At 42.6% G+C, this 21,274-nt stretch overlaps 1 protein-coding gene across 5 annotated transcripts; it reads left to right on the forward strand.

Annotated features, from left to right (window-relative positions):
- Positions 1 to 2,813: 2,813 nt before the first annotated feature.
- Znf140 (zinc finger protein 140) lies at positions 2,814 to 20,720 on the forward strand. Of its 5 annotated transcripts, none has more exons than XM_078039521.1 (4): positions 2,814 to 3,153; positions 5,461 to 5,587; positions 5,799 to 5,894; positions 18,910 to 20,090. In XM_078039521.1, exons 1-4 carry the CDS (start codon positions 3,145 to 3,147, stop codon positions 20,061 to 20,063), a joined length of 1,386 nt encoding a protein of 461 aa, XP_077895647.1. In that variant the 5' UTR covers positions 2,814 to 3,144; the 3' UTR covers positions 20,064 to 20,090. The 5 variants fall into 5 exon arrangements, with proteins under 5 accessions (XP_077895647.1, XP_077895648.1, XP_077895650.1 ...); XM_078039520.1 differs by having other exon boundaries at positions 2,820 to 3,153; positions 5,796 to 5,894; positions 18,910 to 20,720; XM_078039523.1 differs by lacking the exon at positions 2,814 to 3,153 and adding an exon at positions 3,170 to 3,505 and having other exon boundaries at positions 5,796 to 5,894.
- The last annotated feature ends 554 nt before the right edge of the window (positions 20,721 to 21,274 follow it).

The raw sequence follows: 21,274 nt of genomic DNA on the forward strand, positions 1-21,274 counted from the left end.
AATGGCTGCACCTGTCCACATTGACGCTGCAGTCTTGGTGTGACTCAGCCCTTTGTGGATAGTGTGACCACATCACTTGATGGATTGCAATGGGATGTTCCATCTCTCAGGTCCTGATGACACACCAGGAGCTGTTTCTCAAGAGCACATGTGCAATGATTTTAATGTGGCCACCCCTCCCAAACTCATGCTGTATCTTGGTCCCCAGTGCGGTGGTGTTGGGAGGTGTTGGGGCTTCAAATTTGTTTTTTATTTTTTAATACTGGGGATTGAACTGAGGGGGCACTTTACTGATGATGCACTGTTATTGCTTAGCTGCATAGCCAACTCTATTTTTTATTTTTGAGACAGGATCTCCCTGAGTTGCTGAAGGTCTCCTTAAGTTGCTGAGGTTGGCCTTGCATTTGCTGTCTTCCTATCTCAGCATCCCTAGTCACTGGGATCACAGGCCTGTGCCACTGTGCCTGGCTAAGGAAGACTCATGCTCCTCGAGGGAGCAGGTTCTTGCTCTCTTGGGACTGGGTGACTGTACTGTGAGACTGTGGTGTTATGAAGTGAATCTGGCACCTTTTCCCCTTTCTCTCTCTGTGTCCCTCTGTCTCTCTCTGCTTCTTTCCAGTACTTGCATGAGGCCCTTGACAGATGCATCTACCTCATCTTGAGCTTCCCAGCCTCCTGAACTTGGAATTATATGAACCTTTTAAAAAATAATTACCATGGTCTCAGGTATTGTTATAGCAGCAGAAAACAGACTAAAATGATAAAATTGTCCACCACCAGATGATTTTCCTACAGAGCAGCTGAGATGGGCCTGTGGTTCTCCCCTGGGGTCTATCACAAACTCTGTGTGGCATCTTTCCCTGTTACTGACACTTGGAGCTCCATAGGGTGTGCTAGATTGCATGCCCAAGAATCAGGGCTGCTTTCATTGGTTGGCCTTCTGGAGAGCTCTTTGCTCTACCCCCCATGCTAGAAGCTACTTAATGTAATGTACTCAAGTTCCATTCATTTTTCTGCAAATTACATAATTTCATTCTTCTTTATGGCTGGAAAAAAATTTCATTGTGTGTATGTACCATATTTTCTTTATCCATTCTTCTGTTGATGGACATCTAGATTGGTTCCATAGTTTGGCTACTGTGAATCATGTTATAATAAACATGGGTATGCACATATCACTGTAGTACAATGACTTTAACTTAAAATAATTTCTAGCCAGGTGCAGTGGCCCATGCCTATAATCCCATTGGCTTGGAATGTAAAGGTAAAATTTCTAAGCTGCAAGAGTCTGAGTTAAAGTGTAAAAGACTGGGCATTGTAAAGTTTCTAAATTGAAAGGCTTGGGCTGAAAAAAAAAATAGGCCAGGTATTGTTAAAATTCCTCTGCAATCCCCGAAACCTATAATCTCTGTAGTTATTAGGACAATACCTGAACTGCCCAGTAAATATTTCCATTGATTCCCTGGTTGTTTATTAGCTAAGGGCTCCAAGTAGCTTGGCACATAAACATCCAGGCTCCAAAACCAATCAGTTTAAATGTGTACCCCGCTCAGGAGTGATCAATCACCCCTGCTCAGACTGTTCCCGCCAATTAATGTACTAATCCTGTCTCAGAGTTGTTGTTCAATTTTCCCGTGCCTCATGATGATTTGTTCTGATGTATGCAAAGCCCCCCCCACCCTCCCCAAAAAGTGTACTTAAGCTCTGCTTGACCTCTGCTCTGGGCTCTGGGCTGCTCTCCCTTCCTGAGTGAGCCTTGAGCCCCAGCATGCTGGTTCAATAAATCCCCTTTTGCCAACTGCATGAAGCCAGTCTCTTGTGTGGTCTTTCCCTCCGACGCTCTGCAGGACCCTTACAGGAAGGCTGAAATGGAGGATTGTGAGTTCAAAGTCAGCAAAAGTGAGGCTCTAAGCAATGGGTGATACCCTGTTTCTAAATAAAATACCAAACAGGGCTGGGGATGTGGCTCAGTGGCTGAGTGCCCCTGAGTTCAATCCTGAATACCAAACCAAACCAAACAAAACACCAAAACAACAACAACAGTAACAACAAAAACCCCCAAAAGTAATTTCTAAATACTGGGTAGAGGACATTCAGGTGAAAAGATTGCTGAAGGAAGGATTCCTTTAAGATCAGTTCACTGTTCTCTGGGCCTAGTGGGCTTCTGGATAAGATGTCATTACATATTGGAAGGTCCTCATGCGTCCTCCTCTATCAGACATGGCAGCATCCTAGGGGTTCAGTGAGTCCAGAGCGCTAGTTTCTGCACCTCTTAGGGTGCAGGCAGGACAGGTAGGGACAGGCGGGGGCAGGGGCGCCCCTCGCGGCTGCTGCCTCACATATTCCCCAAGTCTTTAGGGAGCATCTTTCAGCAGCTCTGTAGGGGCAGGCCAGACTGTTAACTGTTGTAACAGTCACAAGGCTCTGGTTTCCTGTAGGTGGGCAGGCTGGGGGCTGCGGTAGGACCTCAGGGAGGTAGTCTTCTGGGCTCTGGTTTCCTTTTGGAGTCCAGGGCGGGCTGGCAGTTGTGTAGAGACACAGGGAGTGTGGTCCCCTGGGGTCGGTTTTCAGTCTTAGGAGTTACTGTCCTGGTTTGTAGAAGGTCATCTGGGAGACTTATTTTCTGGTCCTTGGTTTTGTGGCCGATACCGGGGCCTCCTGGGAGTTGTAGTAGAGCCGGGTCCTCTGGGCTCCAGTTTCCTGGTAGGGTCCCAGGATATACTGGGAGTTGTAGTAGAGCCGGGTCCTCTGGGCTCCAATTTCCTGGTAGGGTCCCAGGGCATGCTGGGAATTGTAGTAGAGCCTATAGGAGGCAAGTTCTCTGGGCTCCGGTTTCCTGGTAGGGTCCCGGGGCATGCTGGGAGTTGTAGTAGAGCGTCTAGGAGGTCATACTAAGCCGAGAGTTGATTGTGGTTGTGTTGGTGCTGCAAAGGCCGGTGCTTGGTTGTTGCAGAGTTGTCCTGCAGTGAGGAGACCTGTCCCACAGCGGTGTCCCTCGGCGGAAGCTGCGCTGAGCCGCAGGGGAGGAGGCGGCGTCCTGGCTAAGCTGCTGCGCCGAAGGAGCACCCGCCGGCCCCCGAGGCTCGCGGCTCCCCACCAAGTCGGCTTCGCGCTGCATGGCTCTTTCCCGGAGCCTCTTGAACCATGTCTGTGGTAAGCTGACTCCCATTTCCTCTCGGGTGCGCAGCTGGCTCAGGCTCAGGTCGCCAGCGCGCGGGAAGGCCGAGTAGTACAGGCGGCTCTGCCCTCGCCTTGGACTGCTGCTCTGCCCTGGCCAAGCTCTTGGACCGCGGCTCTGACCTGGCCTTGGACTGCGGGGTCTGCCCTAGCCAAGCTCTTGGACTGCAGGCCCCGCACTGGCTTTGACCGCGGGCTCTGCCCTGGCCTTAGACTGCAGGCCCTGCTCTGATCAAGCTCTTGGACCGCGGCTCTGGCCTGACCTTGGACTGCGGGGTCTGCCCCGGCCGGGCTCTTGGACTGCAGGCTGGATGGCTGGAGAGGGCAGGTATCTTTCCAAATGCTGCTGTTCCTGGCTGATGGAAGGAACGCTCACCTTCTGGGCGCCCCTCCCGTGGCTGCTGGCTCACGTATTCCCCAAGTCTTTAGGGAGCATCTTTCAGCAGTTCTGTAGGTGATTTGGGGAAGCCCCTGGGTACTTGATGGAGGAAAGTTCTGGAGACACCCCCCCCCCCTTTCTGGATGGGAACCTTGTGCTGTGGTTTCACAGTCCCTCCAAGTGATTCTGATGCAGGACCCCACCTGTCTGGAGGATGCAGCAATAGCAAAATTCCTGAAGTCACAGAACTCATTTTTCAGATTTGACATTAAGTGCTTTTATCTCATTTGGGCTAAATGCTTGTCTGATTATTGTGTTTCACAGGAGTGGACATAACAGGGTCAGCCATTCCAAATTAACGCACCAGATTTTGCTTCCACATGCCTGTCCTACTTTTTGTTACAGTTGTCTCCAAATCCAGAGGCTATCTTGGAGGATCTTACTATTTCCTTTATTAGTTAACCTTTTATCACTTTTTAAAAACTTTGAAACTAAAAAATAACTGCCATCAATCTGATGCTGCCACTAATTCTAGAATTTTCTTTCTTTTTTTTTTTTTTGGCTATGCGCTAGGGATTGAACCTAGAACCCTGCTGCACATTAGACAAGGGCTCTACCTCTGACCTCCATTCTAGCTCAAAATTTGGGACGTTTTAAATTCTCATTCATATCTTAAGAGTTAATTAGGCGAATCACTTAAGTAGTTCAAAACCAGCCTCTGAAGCAGAGGCTTGTATATTATTCCCCAACCCTGAGGGAAAGAATTTAGGCTCCTTCCTGGAGCTGTATGTACATTGCTTATCTTCCTTGTTCTGCGATGTTGTTGACTGCTGTTATGCTTCACAACTATTTCTTTGGGACAACATTAACAAAAGTGAGTGCACATGTCCCATTTCAGAGGTGTTGCTTCTATGTTCCTCAGCCAGTTATTACCATGAAACAGGCCAAATCATCTTAAGATAGGCTGTTGCTAAGGAAAACAGACATTGTTTATTTGATAACATTCATGAAATGTATTTTTTTGGTGGGGATACCAGGGTGTTTAACACTGCACTACATCTCTAGCCCCCTTTAAAAAAAATTTCTTTTTGAGACAGGGTCTGGCTAAGTTGCTTAGGCACTCATTTGTTGCTAATGCTGGTTTTGAACTTGCAATACTTCTGCCTCAGTCTCCTGAGTCGCTGGGATTACAGGTGTGTTCTGTGCCCAGTATGAAATATAATATCTTAAGAATTTTTTCGGGGCTGGGAATGTGGCTCAGGCGTTAGCGTGCTCGTCTGGCATGCGTGCGGCCCGGGTTCGATCCTCAGCACCACATACCAACAAAAATGTTGTGTCCGCCGAGAACTAAGAAATAAATATTAAAAAAAAAAAAAAAAAGAATTTTTTCAACTAGAGTGTGATATTCTTATTGTTCATGTATATAGTCCTAAATCTTGAACAAAATTAAATCATCTTAGAACAAATCACTTACGGTTTTTCTTCTTTTGAACAAAACAATAAGCTAAGCAGAGTCAGGCATTATGGTGTTCACCTGTAATCCCAGCTACTCAGGAAGCTGAAGCCAGAGAATCATAAGTTTTAGGTCAGTGTGGGCAGCTTAGTGAGACCCTGTCTCAAAATAAAAGGGTCTGAGGGGTGTAGCTCAGTGGTACAATGAGTCCCTAGCACACTTGAGGCCCTGGGTAGCTCAGAGGTACAGTGAGTACCCAGCATGCTTGAGGCCCTAGGTTGGATCCCTAGTGTGGGAGGGTGGGAGAAGCTAGATTGTTAGTTGAAAAATACTTATAATTCTGGAACCTCTCATTGTCACGACTCTGCACATTTTTCGTTCTCCACAGTGAGACTCATCAGGGACTAGCAAGGCATAGATCTTGGTTGTAAAGACATCTGTGTCATTTCAGGAATTGGTGACATTCAGAGATGTGGCTGTAGACTTCTCCCAGGAGGAGTGGAACTGGCTTCAGCCTACTCAGAGAGATTTGTATAGATGTGTAATGTTGGAGAACTACAGCCATCTGGTTTCATTGGGTGAGTATTCCTCCCAATTGCCAACAGGCCACAATTTTATCTTTATTATAGATGTTAGAAATGGATTTTTACAAATTATTTCATCAGATGGAAGTATAACATCATCAAATCTTCAAATTTTTCATACTTCAATCTGCTACTTATTTTAATGGTCCCTTTTTTCTTAGAGTTTAAGGACTGACTTTGAATTTATTTTGTTTTTTGTAAGCAGGTCTTTCCATTTCTAAGCCAGATGTGGTTTCCTTATTGGAGCAAGGGAAAGAGCCCTGGCTGGGAAAAGGAGACGTGAGCAGATATCTCCCTTCAGGTGGGTGAGGTAGAAACTGCCAGGGAAAGTTTTTAAAGTAACAGCACCATTAGTCAATGAGAAGGCAATACTTTTAGAATGCAAGTTGGGAATTTTCCCACAAACATACCAACGATGTGGAGATGATGAAGTCTTGCTCACAGCATACATGAGAGAACTCAACCACATCCCCAGCCCTTCTTTTTTTTTCTTTTCATATTTTATTTAGAGACAGGGTCTTGTGGAGTTGCTGAGGCGGCTTCCACTCGTGACCCTCCTGCCTCTGCCTCCTGAGCTGTTGGGATGCAGTGTGGCCACCAGGCCTGGCCTCACTGTGCCTCCTGCTGTCTCACACTGTGCCTCCTGCTATCTCACCTTTCTTCCTTCAAATCAGCAAATGTGTCTGTTGCTTAAATAAGAAGTCATGTATAGTTTATAGTGCTGTTCTTTTTAGTCATCTTGGAAAGATTAAATCATTGTTGTTTGGCTGGTTGATGATCGATTCATTTATTCATGTATTAATATTAACTGAAATTTTAATCTTATCAAGACTTTCTCTCAGGCAATACAGAGACTAAATGATATACAAAATTATTGAAACTATCAAAGAATTTGTGGCCTTTTTGTGTTTTTAAGAAACACGAGTTGGAGATTAGCAGTTCCACAATGAGAGAAGGAATTTCAAGTTGGTATTTTAGGCCGGAATATTCTGGGTAGGGATTGAAAAGAAAAAAAAAAAAACAGGAAAATCCTGGTTTTTATTTATTTATTTATTTAATATTTTTTTAGTTGTTGATGGACCTTTATTTTATTTATTTGTATGTGCTACTGAGAATCGAACCTAGTGCCTCATACATGCTAGGTAAGCATGCTACCACTGAGCCACAACCCTAGCCCCAGGAAAATCCTGGTTTTAGAAAAAAGATGACAGATAAGTTTGAGATATACTTGATGGGATTAGAGGATGATACAAATGAAGGTGTTCAGCCATGGTTGTTGGAATGTATCTTAGAAAAAAGTTCAGGCTAGAGATGCAGATTTAGGGATCTTACACAAAGAGGTAAAAATTGAAGCCATAAATAAACTGAGAATGGCTCTGAATGCCTTCTTCACCTTTGGTTGGCAATGCAATTGCTGATCAGATGTATCTTTATTTTTATTTTTTTAGTACTGAGGATTGAACCTAGGGGTGCAAAACCATAGAGCCCCAGCCCCATCTTTTTATTTTTAATTTTTTTAACATTAAGAAATTTTTTTAGTTGTACATGGACACAATACCTTTATTTTTATTTACATGGTGCTAAAGACTGAACCCATGCAAGGCAAGCCCTTTACTACTGAGCCACAACCCCAGCCCCCCAACTCTTTTTATGTTTTAATTTGAGACAGGGTCTCCCTAAGTTGCTTAGGGCCTTACTAGTTCCTGAGGCTGGCTTTGAACTCATGATCCTTCTTCCTCAGCCTCCTAAGCTACTGGGATTATAGACATGTGCTATTGCACCTGGCTGATGAACCTCTTTAAAAATAAATAAGGCCATGCCCACTCTTGAAAATTTATTATGGAAAAAATATGAATCTATATTTGTATGTCTTTAGAAAAAGTTCTGTAACCTCTATAGCTGGTGCTGAATCAGAGGTCTACTAGAGGCACAGTGACCTTTAGAGAATGGTCCTATTGAGGAAAAAGGAAGACATCTGTGTTTAGGAAACAGCAGCATATAAGGCCTGAAGAGGGAACAGGAGATGTGCTGTAAGAACATCTCTTGCTGTCAGGAGAGTAGTTGTCATTAATGTCCTGGTACAGAGACTTCTAAGAGGATGCAGAGAAGGTCTTAGGAAGAAGGTGCTGATGTGGACTAAAGTTAAGTGGGAAAACATGTACAGGGGACTTTATTCAAATGCAAGTTAAACAGTAAAGATGTCTTTTTCTAAACTTTTATTCATTTAGTTAGTTGTTGTGATAGGGTCTTGCCATTACTCAAGCTGGTCTCAAATTCGTGGGCTCTAGCAGTCCTCCTGCCTCAGCCTCCTGTGTAGCTGGGGTGATAGGCATTTGCCATCTTTTGGGCAAAAAAACAAACAAAATCCAAAACCAATGCGATCACATATTGGGGAAGTAAGAAAAGGGACAGCGTGGAGGAATTGCTTGGGTTTCACTACTGTACTGTGGCTCTTGGAAATTTTGTCTTTCTTCCCAGTACTAGCTATTGAACAGGGCTTTAAGCATGCTAGGCAGGTCCTCTACCACTGAACTATGCCCCCCACCCCAGCCTTTATTTTATTTTTTGATACAGGATTTCATTAAGTTGGCCAGACTGGCCTTGAACTTGTGGTTCTCCTGCCTCAGCCTCCTGAGTAATTTGGATACAGGTGTGCATCATCATGTCTGGCTTTCCTGTTACATTTTTTGGGGGTACTTAGTACTAGGGATTGCACGTAGGGGTGTTTAATCTCTGAGCCACATCTCCAGCCCTTTTTATTTTATTTTTTTATTTTGAGATAGTGTCTCCCTAAGTTGCTTAGGGCCTCACTGGTTGCTGGGGCTGGCTTTAAACTTGGGATTTTCCTGCCCCAGCCTCCTGAACCACTGGGATTATAGCTGTGAACCACCATGCCTGGCTCTGTATCTTTTTTTGAAAACTCCTTATTGTGAAATATCACACAGAGACAGTAATGATGTGTAATCATAAACATGCATCTTTGTTTTTTTTTTTTGATACCAGGATTGAACCCAGGGTGCTTAACCCTAAACATATGCCCAGCCCTTTTTATATTTTATTTAAAGACAGGATCTTGATAAATTGCTTAAGGATTTTGCTAAGTTGCTGAGGCTGGCTTTGAACTCAGGATCCTCCTGCCTCAGCCTCCTGAGATGCTGGGATTACAGGCGTGTGCCACCATGCTTGGCTAAAGTAAACACTTTACATTTAAAAGTTTTTACCATAACCTAGTCTAGCTCTAATAAGATCAATAGAGACATCTAGGTAGTCGAGGGAGGCAGAAAGATTGGTAACAAAATAAGGACATAGAATCCACAGGACATAGTAATTGAATAGATGAACATGACTAGACATGAAGAAGGTTCAGGAATTATGGTTGGCATCATCATTTGCTTGGTAGTATTATCTCCTAAGAAGGGAATGATGAGCAAGTTTGTGTAGGGGCTCAAGAGTGTATCAGTTTGTGTTTTGGGTCTCCGTGGGACACCTGAGTATCATTTATGGAGCTGAAGAAAGATATCTCAGTGCTCCTCAAGTTTTAGTCTGCACAAAAGTCACCTGGAGAAGTACCAAATCCTTCCTGGGCATCTCCCAGAAATTCTGTGAGTAGGTTGGGGGTAGAGTGCCAGATTTGCATTTTGAACAAATTACCAGGTGATGCTGATATTGAGCTAAACTAGATATTTAGGAGTTAACTGGAGAGATTTTTAAATTTTTAAATTTCTTTGTAAAATTCCTGTGTAATTATTACTGAGTTTTTTTCTTAACTAACTTTCCCCAATCCTTGCTAACAAGCTATATTGCTTCTCTACAGCCAAAGCTAGTGAATTTGTGTATTTATATCACTTGAACTTTGTTGCAGTAATAAAAATACCCCAAACCTTTCTAGACTAATTTTTTTTCTTGTAAATACTGAAAGGATTTTTTGAAAATAACAAACTTTACTTTAGGATGGCTTTATGTTCACAAAATTGAGAGGAAAATACCCATTCAGCCGTGGTCTCCACACATATACAACTTCCCCGTTATTGACGTCCCTTGCTACAGTAGTGCATTTCATATAAAGGGACTTGAGCACCATGGATTTTATTGTCCAGAGTGTGTCCTGGAACCGGTCCCTGTGGATACAGAGGGATGACTGTGTTCTCTGTTGCGTCTTGCTGTATCGGTTGGGATGTCCAGTGTCATGTGTAAAGGCAGTGGTTGGGGCACATCCTTCTTCTCCTGGTCTCACCAGGAAAGCTTCCTAGTTCTCACCATTCTGCATGATGTCAACTTGAGCTTTGTGGGTTTTAGATCAAGTTGACGGATCTCCCCTTCATTCCTGTTTTGCCAGGAGTTGTCATGAGTGGGTTTTGGAGTCGGCAGGTGCTTTTTTGTAGCTGTGGATTTATGATTTCTGCCTCTTGTGTTGTGTTAAGGTAATTGATTCTCAAATGCTAAACCAGCCCTGCATATCTGCAATCAGTCCCACTTGGTGCTGGGTGTGGTTCTTTTTATATGCTGTTGGGTCTGACTTGCTAATACAGGTAACCCTTTAGACCTGTGGCGGGTTGGATCCAGGACTGTCTGCCTGCAGATGCTCAGATGGCATAGAGTTTTCATATGAGCTGTCACATCCTCCTGTGCACTTTAAATCACCTCTAAGTTATTCATAGTGCCTGACGCAGCATGAATTCTATAGGAATTTATTGTACTGTTGTTGGGCAATAATGACAAGTCTATATACATGTTCAGTAATTGTTTTCTTGAATTTTTTTAAACATTTATTTTTTAATTGTAGGTGGACACAATATCTTTATTTTTTTGTGGTGCTGAGGATCGAACCCAGTGGCTTACGCATGCTAGGCGAGTGCTGTACCTCTGAACAACAACCCCAGCCCTTTCTTGAATATTTTTGATGTGTGGTTGAATCTGTGGATACAGAGAGCCAACTACTCAGGGAAGATTTCTACATGATGTTCATGGGAGACAATGCTTATAATTTTCTTTTCTTCTAATATCTTTGGTATTAGGGTAACGTTGACCTTCTAGAACGAGTTAGGAAGTATTCACTTTGTTTCTGTCTTCTGAAAGAGAGTGTAGAGAATTTGGCAAAAATTCACCAGTGATCCCATCTGGACGTGGTACTTTCTGTTCAGGAAAGTTATTATTGATATAGTTCTTTAATTGATACATGCCTATTCAGGTTGTCTTTTTTTTTTTTTTTTTCAGTTGTAGATGGACAGATGCCTTTATTTTATTTTATTTATTTTTATGTGGTGCTAAGGATCCTGTGGTAGGCCAGTGCTCTGCCACTGAGCCCCAGCCCAGGTTGTCTGAGTTTTAACAGTTTGTGTCTTTTAAGGAATTGTGACATTTCATGTGGGTTTATCAAATTCATAGGCACCAAGTTGCTTAGAACATTCCTTTACTATTCTTTTAATGTTCAGGGGATATGAAGTGACCCTTTTCCACCAACATTTGTGTCATCTCTTTTTTTCCTTAATTAACGTGGCTAGCATCTTACTATTGATTTTTTATTTTCCCTTGTTGAGGGCCACAGCCGAGTCGGGATGACGCATGGCATTTTTGCCAGAAGTAGTGGTTGAGAGGTGACGCCAGCAAGTCATTTAGATGATGACTTTTGAGTTCTTGCGGAGTTCCCATTGAGTTCCGGTTGAGCTCTCGCAGGGATTCCTGAAGAGTTCTCATTGGTTGGGGAAGTGCTGGAGGCAGGATTTTCTGGTTGGGGTTTCCTGGAGGAGCCGTGTGGCATTCAGGGGAGTTCCTGGGGAGCGTGTGTGGAGTGTGCTGGTGGAGTTCAGAAATAAAGTTTGTTCCTGCTTCAGTGGCTCATGATTTGTGCCCAGCCAGAGTGCGGCATTCCCTATCCAATATCTTATTTTCAATTTCATATTTCTGCTCCAATTTTTCTTTTTCTCTTGTCTACTTTGGATTTAATTTGCTCTTTTTCTAGCTTCTTAAAGTGGATTGATTTTGAATCTTTCTTTTTAAATACATAGATGCATTCATTGCTGTGTATTTCCACCTAATCGCTGCTTTCGCAGTATTCCGCTAATTTTGGTAAGTTCTATTTTCATTTGTGTCAAAGTATTTTGAAATTTTTTTTTTTGCAATTTATTCTTTGACCTCTGTGTTATTTAGAAGTGTGTTGTTTAATCTCCATGTATTTGGAAATTTTCCATTTAACCCTTGTTTTTTATTTCTAGTTCACTGATTTCTTGTTCCATTTAATTCTGCTGTGGTCTTAGGAGTATATGTCATGGTTTCTACTCTTTCAAATGTGTAAAGGTTGTTTTATGACCCAGAATGTGATCTGTCTTGGTGAAAGTTCCATGTGAGCTTGAGAAAATGTGTACTCTGTTTTTGCGAGAACATTATAGAAGTTATACTTAGTGCATTAAAGGTGTCATTGAGGTCAATTGTGTCCTTATTGATTTCCTACCTTCTGGATCTGTGCATTTCTGATAGAGAAGTCTTCAATTGTCTTCAACTGTGATAGTGGATTCATCTATTTCTGTTTCATCTTTTTTTGAGTACTGGGGATTGAACTCAGGGGCACTCGATCACTGAGCCACATCTCCAGCCCTATTTTGAATTTTATTTAGAGACAGGGTCCCAATGAGTTGCTTAGGGTCTCTCTGTTGCTGAGGCTGGCTTTGAACTCATGATCCTCCCGCGTTAGCCTCCTGAGCTGATTTGATTACAGGTGTGGCCACTGTGCCCGGTTGTATTTCTCCTTTTGGGTATAAAATGCCCCACCTGTTTTGATATTCTGTTGTGATGTGAATACACACTAAGAATTATAATGTTTTCTAGGAGTATTCTTTATTTGTAATAATATTTTTGGGGTTCCAGGGCTGGAACCCAGGGCCTCATACATTTTTTTGACATTATGAATTTATTTATTTATTTATTTTTTTGAGAGAGAGAGGGAGAGGATTTTAATATTTATTGATTAATTTTTTTAGTTTTTGGCGCACACAACATCTTTGTTTGTATGTGGTGCTGAGGATGGAACCAGCCTTTCTGAGTTGGCTAGACTCTTTTCAAGATGATATATTTTGTCTTCATTATCTGATGTTCTGGCTTCTACTTGCTCCACTCTGTTAGTGATACTTTCATTTGAGTTTTTAATTTGGTTTATAGTTTCCTTCATTTCTAGAATTATTGATTGATTTTTTTAAATAATCTCTATCTCCTGATAAAGATGCTTATTTGCTTCTTTTATCTGTTTATGTAGTTCATTTTCAATGTGTTCTTTCATTGTTTGAATTTGCTGCCTCATGTCCTCTTTAAGATTCCATTCCATCTGTCTAAGGTATTCCTTGAGTTCTTTATTTGACCATTTTTCTGATGCCTCTAGGTCTTCCTGTATATTTAGGCTCTCCTGCATTGTTTGTACTCCTTTTCTTCCTTGCTTTTTCATGCTGCTCATGTTACTTCTTGTTCTGTTTGCTGAGTTACTATTTACTCTTATAAATTTATTTGGTTTTGTGTGTCTCTGGAGTCTGTCTTTTGTGATGGGAGACTATGACTAGAGATGATGAGTTTTGTTGCACTTTAATGCAGATTTATTCGTTTCCTAAACTGTGTACGGATTCTGATGGCATATAGTGGTCTGCGATTTGGTCTTAGGACTTATATTTAGGTTGAATGATGTGATGGTATTGAGGTTGGTATCTCTTGGCAACCTTGGAAGGTCGCTCTACTGACGAGGGATATTAACAGGAGAATGGTCTGGAGTATTTGGGGGTAGCTTGGGACTTGGTAGCACTATATAACGCCTCGGAACATTTACCTGTACATATTTAGTAAATTACACATAAACAGCGTCGTGATGCTTGGGAGGAAAGGTATTAGAAGGGAAGGGAAGAAGTCACTAAAGAGAATGAGAGTAAACAGGTAGAATTCAAGGAAAGGGGGACAAGGAAATTGAAAAGAAATGAAAAGACAAAAGAAAAAAATAGAAAAAAAAGAAAAAAATTTAAAAAAATAATAAAAAAATAAATATAAATAAATAAATAAATAAAAATTAAAAAAAAAAAACAAAAAAATTGATAAAGTGCACTCTTAGAGTTCAATTAACTTCTCTTCCAGTAGGTGGAGCTCTGCCCACCAGGCCAAGCTTCTCCTGTCAATACGCCGGAACCAATCACTGTGAAACAGCTCCTCCCCACGACTGGGCGGGTCTCCAATCCTGATTGCCTAGGGACCTTTCTTGTGTCTAGTCACTTCCTCACTTTTCCTCCAGCCAGGCCCCGCTCACAGGTGATGCTCACCACAATACTGGCTACACACCAGGTCTGCTGCTCCCAGGAGCCCTATTTTCTTGAACGACTAGGCACTCTCTCCCTGTTTGCCAGTCCCTCAGACCCTAAGGTTGTGGAGCTTGGGGCTAAGAACCCTCAGCATATTTCGCTTGCCCTCTGGTAACCATGCCCCTGGTAGCTGGTGCAAGAGACCTCAGTTGTCAGTGCTGGTGGGAGCGGTAGCTGGGGGTCCCCTTGGTCTGACTATCGTGCTCACGGGAGAGCTGGGAGGGTCCCTTAAGGTTTCCCCGCTGTGTGGATGGAGGCGGGCTAGGGGGTTACTCACCTGCCGCTGCTGGTTTCAGTGAAGTTATCTCCTCTGCCGCATTCTGATGACGTCAGTTCTCTGCCATGGTGATATCCCATGCGAATGACAGCGACAGTTCATTTCCTTTGCTGGCCGACCGATGCAACGGGTCAGTCCTGACCAACTCTCCCAAGCCCCGTCTCAATCCTGTGGCCACTGCCTATGGAGGCTCGGTTGGTATTAACCTCCACAGGATCAGGAAAAGCCGTCAAGTTGTTTCAGTGGGATCGGGATCGTTTAGTGCTGAGTCACAGCAGTTTGTCTGCAAGATGCAGGCGATCGGGAGCCTGAATTCAGCCACTCCAGGATTGGTGTGTGTTCTGAGATTCGCAGATTGTTCGCTCAGCATTGCCTAGTGCTCCTGAGCAAACAGCATTTAGATGGTTTAAGACTCCCTATGCTCGTGCAGCTGAAGAGGTCAGAGACTTGATCTCTCCGAACCCGCTGCCATGTTGGATCTCCCCTCATACACTTTTGATAAATGGTTTGCCACTGATCTACACCCCAGCCTTGAGGACTCTTCTCATGCAGTGCTCTTCTTTAGATGTCTGCTTTGTCTGAAATTATTGTAACCACTCTTTCTTTCTTTTGTTCAGTGTTTGAATGGTTTTTCTTTCTATATTCTTTTTTTCTTTGATACCCTCTTGCTCTGTCCCCGTACTAGGGATTGAATCCAGGGCTCTTCGCCACTGGGCTACTTTCACAGCTGTTTTCTATTTCTTGAGGCAGTGCTGAGGTTACTAGCACCCCAGTAGAGCAGATTACTGTTTGGAAATGTATACTATCTGGGAAAATAAAAAGTCTGAAAAAAATCAGTAAGGAATAAAAGACAACAGACACTTTTTAAAAAGCCTGGCTCCTCCCACCCTCACTCTCCTTGGTAATAGTGTAAGTTCACCAATAAAGTTCTAGTTTTCTATTTGTAGCAAAAAAAAACCCCAAAAACCAAAAAACCCAGAAATTAGATTTAAAGGTGGGATTCCTGGTGGGTTTTCCAGCCCTGAGAGGAACTGGAACTGAATAATCCTTTATTTAAGATCCTTTATTTAAGGGGAAGTACATCAGAAGTTTCCATGTGGCAGGCTTCTCGAGGAAGACAGGGTGGGGATGGGAAGACAAGTTGTTTGGTGTCTGATTATACCATCTCTGGCAGCTGCATTTGAACCTAGGGCTTGGAGCTGAGGCAGAGCACCAGCATGACCTGGGCTTTCTCGAACCAGGAGTCCCCAGAAAAGTGGCCTCCCTGCCTTGTGTTGGCTCAACAGACCCATAATTCATGCCTGGCTTCCAGCAAGGCAGGATTTTGCTTAGTTGCCCAGGCTGGCCTGGGATTGGAGATCCTCCTGCTAGGGCCTCCTGAGTAGCTGGGACTACTGTGTGTCCCAGTTGTGTGCTACCACATGTGGTTTGTATGTTAATATCTTAAACCTGGTTTTCTTGGTTGTGTTTTTTTACTCATTGTTTTGGGGACTCATAGGCAAAAATGATCCTAGATCCATGTAATTAACACAGCTTTTTCCAGTATCGTTAAATGTGCAGATTTATTCAGGGATTTGAACTCTAACTAGTCTTCTTGATGAAGCCTTTCTTTTCTGTGTCATAGATTTTCATACTTCATCTTTTTTTTTATGATTTTTACTCTAAATATAATGAACGTATTCTTTTGATTTTATATCATTAGCTAATGTTTTCTTCTGTGTTCTCTTTACTGATATTCTCAGCTTCTGAAGAGAATTTGTCAGGAACCCCACGGCTCTTACACAGATACTCAGTAGACATGTAATTGGCTTATGAAAGCGGCAGGAAAGGAATTTAATTTTCTCTTTATTGAGATCATTATTCCAGAAGCTATTTTGCTGTCTCCCCTCTTGTAATCATCCTGTATTTCTGTGTGCGTATGTGCGTACGGCATAGGTACAGATGTTGATTCATTACTAAAACAGACATTAAAGATACAAGGTTGCTGGGTGCAGAGGCACATGCCTGTAATCCTAGCGGCTCAGGAGGCTGAGGCAGGATGATCTCGAGTTCAAATCAGTCTCAGCAACAGTGAGGCACTAAGCAACTCAGTGAGACCCAGTTTCTAAATAAAATACAAAGTAGGCTGAGAATATGGCTCAGTGGTCGAGCGCCCCTGAATTCAATACCAGGTAACCTCCCCGGCAAAAGGCATAAGGTCTATTTACTTTTCCCTAAAAGTTAACAGTGATAATATGGAATAGCATTCCTTCCCCCTCAAAATGTGTCAAACTATGTTAGAGAGAAAAATGAATTGGTTTTATTTTTTGTGGTGTTGGGGTAGAGCCCAGGGTCTCATGCATGATAGGCAAGTAGTCTACCCTTGAGCTAGATTCTCAGCCCAGGAGAATAGTGAATTTTTAAATGTTGTTGAGAAATAATGTTAAACTTACAGAAAAGTTGTAAGAATAACACAAAGAATACCCACATGCCCTTTACCTACACGGCTCACATGTTGCCACATTTGCCTTATCATTTGGTTTACATTTTTTCCTGAAACATTTGAGAATAAATTATACATATCATGGTATTTTACCCTTACATACTTGTGTATTTCCTAAGAATAAAGATTTGAAAACACACACACACATATATATTTATTTTGGTACTGGGGACTCAACCTAGGGTGCTTAACCACTGAACTACATCCTCAGTCCTTTTTGTTTTTTATGTTGAGACAGGGTTTCACTAAGTTGCTAAAGCTGGTCTTGAACTTGTGATCTTCCTGCCTCAGCCTCCCGAGTCACTGGGATTACAGGCATGCACCACCTGCCTAGTGAGGATTTGAATATATTTTTTTAAAAACCCCTTCAGCCGAACTTGGTGGTGCATATCTGTAGTTCCAGAAGCTTAGAGGCTGAGACAGGAGAATTGTGAGTTCAAGGCCAGTGTGGGCAATGTAATGAAAATCCTGTCTTGTTATGGTTTGGATATGAGGTGTCCTGCAAAATCTCATGTGTGACACAATGCAAGAAGGATCAGAAGAGAAATGATCGGGGTGTGAGAGTCTTACCCTAATCAGTGAATTGATCCCTGATGGGATTAACTGAGTGGTAACTGGAGACAGGTAGGGTATGGCTAGAGGAAGTGTTCATTGGGGTCGTGGCTGTGGGGTGTATATTTTGTTTCTGGAGAGTGGAGTCTTGCTCTGCTTCCTGATCACCATGTGAGCTGCTTCTATCTGCCACACTCTTCTGCCATGATGTTCTGCCTTATCTTGAGCTCCAAGGAATGAAGCTTGCCTTCTTTAGACTAAAACCTTTGAAACTGTGAGCCCTCAAATAAACTTTTCCTCTTCTACAACTATTCTAGTCAGATCTTTGAGTCACAGCAGCAAAATAGCTGACTAGAACATGTCTCAAAAGATTAAAAGGGGGCTGGGGTTATGGCTCAGCAGTAGAATGCTCGCCTTGCACGTGCAAGGCCCTGGGTTTGATCCTCAGCACCACATAAAAATAATAAATAAATAAATAATAAAGTTATTTTGTCCAACTACAACTACAAAAAATAAATTTAAAAAAAAAGATAAAATGAACTAGGGTACTACTCGGTGGTAAAGCATCCTGGGTTCCATCCCTAGGATCACAAAGAACATAAATCACAGTTTTATGTTATAAAATTTTGTTCCAAATGAAAAATGAAGTCGTTTCCTAAAATTCAGGCTTGAGGAAATCAAAGCCGTGCCTGACTGTGAAAGGTATTGGATGGGAAGACAGCTGCACCAATGCTGAGCCTCCTGTCCGCACAGAAGGCTGAGTCAGTGCGCAGTTCTTGGAGAAACTTTTCTTTCCTCCCACTTGGCCCAGGTATTGTATGATGTTCCAAATGGCACTCAGCCCACAGTTGGATGTCTTGTGGGACCTGAAGAACACTTACAGTGTTCGTTAGCAGCATCATGGACTTGCCACTTTCAGATCATTCTGGCAACCAGTGCAGTTTGAACAGAGACCTGAACATGAACTCCTGTCCTTCATGACCATCTGTCTCCTGGATGATTGTGTCTTTGTCCCCCTCTCCTTCATTACTTATATGTAGTCTTTCCCCCTGTGTGTCCATATCTCAATTAACCTTGTCTCTTCTGATTACTGGGCACACTGCTCAGACTTCACAGCTAAATATAGCAGCTATGAAAGCCGTGGAATTGCTAAATTTTATTTTTAATTTCCCCCCAATTCTCTCATCAAAAAGGGAGGAATGGCAGAGTTGGGTGTGGTGACACATATGTGATCCCAGCAACTCAGAAAGCTAGGGCAGGATTGCAGATTTGAGGCCAGCCTTGGCAACTTAGTGAGACCCTGTCTCAAAACAAAAAATAGAAGGGGCTGGGGCTGTAGCTCAATGGTAGAATACTTGCCTAGCATGTGTGAGGCTCTGAATTTGATCCCCAGCACCACATAAAATAAAAACAAATGAAATAAAAGTATTGTGTCCATCTACAACTAAAAAATATTAAAAAAAAAAAAAAAGGTGGGGCAATGGTGGTGAGAAAAAGCCAAGTCTGGCCTGCTATCTCAGCCACTTGGGTGGCTGAGGCAGGATCATGAGTCAAGCCCAGCTTGGGTAACCTAGTGAGACCCTGTCTCAAAATAAGTAAGTAAATAAAAGGAATGGCTTTTAAATTTACTTAATACAGAAAAAAAAATTGCCTTATTTGCTTTTTTTTTTGTATCTTTCAGTGTCAGAGTCAAGTGTTGAGATCCAAGAATTTTCTCCAGAAGATGTCATTCATGATGACTCATCCCAGTATTTAATGATGGGAAGAATACTAAGCCAAGGTCCCATGTATTCCAGCATTAAAGGAACCTGGAAATGCAAGGGTGGTCCTGACACACTTCAAGGAAATCAGGGATGTACTGGGAAAGTGGCAGACCCTCACCAAGAAGCTCTGCCTCAACACGTGAGTATCTGTGCAGTAGAAAGGCCCTATGGATGCCGCGAGTGTGGGAAGACATTCAGTCGGCGGTTTTCCCTCGTGTTACATCAGAGAACTCACACTGGAGAGAAACCGTATGTGTGTAAGGAATGTGGCAAAACCTTTAGCCAGATTTCAAACCTGGTGAAACATCAGATGATACACACAGGGAAGAAACCCCACGAGTGTAAGGACTGCAATAAAACCTTTAGTTACCTTTCCTTCCTCGTTGAGCACCAGAGAACACATACTGGGGAGAAACCCTACGAATGTACTGAGTGTGGAAAGGCCTTCAGCCGTGCTTCCAATCTCACCCGACATCAGAGGATTCACATAGGGAAGAAGCAGTATGTTTGTAGGAAATGTGGGAGAGCCTTCAGCAGTGGCTCTGAACTTATTCGCCATCAGGTGACACACACTGCAGAGAAGCCTTACGAGTGCACTGAGTGTGGGAAGGCGTTCCGGCGCTCCTCACACCTCACTCGACATCACAGCATCCACACGACCAAGACCCCCTTCGAGTGCCCTGAGTGTCAGAAGGCATTCCGTTGCCACTCGTTCCTCACGAAACACCAGAGAGTCCACGCTGGAGAAAAGCTCTACGAATGTGACGAATGTGGAAAAGTCTTCACTTGGCATGCGTCTCTCACGCAGCACACGAAGACCCACACTGGAGAGAAGCCCTACACCTGTGCTGAGTGCAACAAAGCCTTCAGCAGGAGCTTCTCCCTTATTCTGCACCAGGTGACTCACACTGGAGAGAAGCCTTATGTTTGCAAAGTGTGCAACAAATCCTTCAGCTGGAGTTCAAACCTTGCTAAGCACCAGAGAACACACTCACTGGACAACCCCTATGTTTATGAAAAGTCATTTAATTACCACTCTTTTCTTGCTGAACACACTATAAAGAAAACCTAAGAACAAATTCATCAGTAAACAGCAAAAGGTAATGCCTCACTTTCCCTTCAGACAACTCTCAGAAGGAAGCCTTGTGTAAATGTAAAGATGTGATCCACACCTTATTCAAAATCCTGCAGAAGAGTCCCAAAATGGGAAAGCCATTCTAGCTGCTCATTCTCTATCAGAAGACAAAATCACTATTGAGGAAATTGTTCTTATAACACTGAGAATACTCTTCATTTGGTAGGAGTCTTTCACTCTACTTTTGTAAATTCCTTCCTATTAAGATATGAGGAAACTTTTATTTGAGATATCAGTCTTTATTCTTCATCTGTTAGTTCAGCCAGGACAGATGCATGGTAAGAAAGAGCTTTAGAAAAGGGTACTTTGGACATCAGAAAGTACATAAATGAAGTGATGCATAGAAACACAGTGCTTGGGAATTCCTATATTTTCCATGCAGTATTTATTAAAATTTTAAATACTCTTGAAGGAGAGAAGGCAGTATCTGAAGCTCAGATGAGGGAATCATGTTGAAACTACTCTAATGAGCAGTCATCTTGGGTGGAATCGGTGTGGGGAAGGGTCTCATTTTGGGGTGGGGGGAGATGGGATTTTTTAAAAAAGTGAATTCTGAAGAGGAAGTTATGAATAAACCTTTTGGCTTTTACTAAACTAATCTTGTACCTGCTCATCTTCCACAGCATATGTGACTCTGAAAGTGTAACTACTACGATATTGACATCCACAAGAAGAGTGCTCTGCATTCATAGGAACATCATACAAACACAGAAACATTAGGCGTTTTCTGGTTTTAACTTTGCAATGAGAGAATTTGGTTTTAAAGTTATGCTAACTCCTCTTTATCCTTGAATCTAACTAAGACAGTCTGAAATGGAAGATGCATCACAGCAAATTTCCCAGGCAGTTTCCTTTTTTTGTTCCATTTACAGAGAGAACAGTTTTCTCATAAGCACATATATAAGCCTTTTGGCATGATCAGCTGCCCAGCTGGCACAGCTCACACCTTCAGGGTAAGTTTGCTTTAATCAGCAAGGTAAGCAATTTCATAGAAGGAATCAGTAAATAGGAGTAACTTTGTTGAGCACTGATACTATAGTAGCTGCACATCTGTAAAAGGTGTTAATGGATAAATATCTCATTTCAGGGTCATTTTTTAATACCTTTATTTTATTTGTTTATTTTTATGTGGTGTTGAAGATCAAATC

This window comes from Ictidomys tridecemlineatus, chromosome 2, assembly GCF_052094955.1.
Source record: "Ictidomys tridecemlineatus isolate mIctTri1 chromosome 2, mIctTri1.hap1, whole genome shotgun sequence".
NCBI classification, from domain to species: Eukaryota; Metazoa; Chordata; class Mammalia; order Rodentia; family Sciuridae; genus Ictidomys; species Ictidomys tridecemlineatus.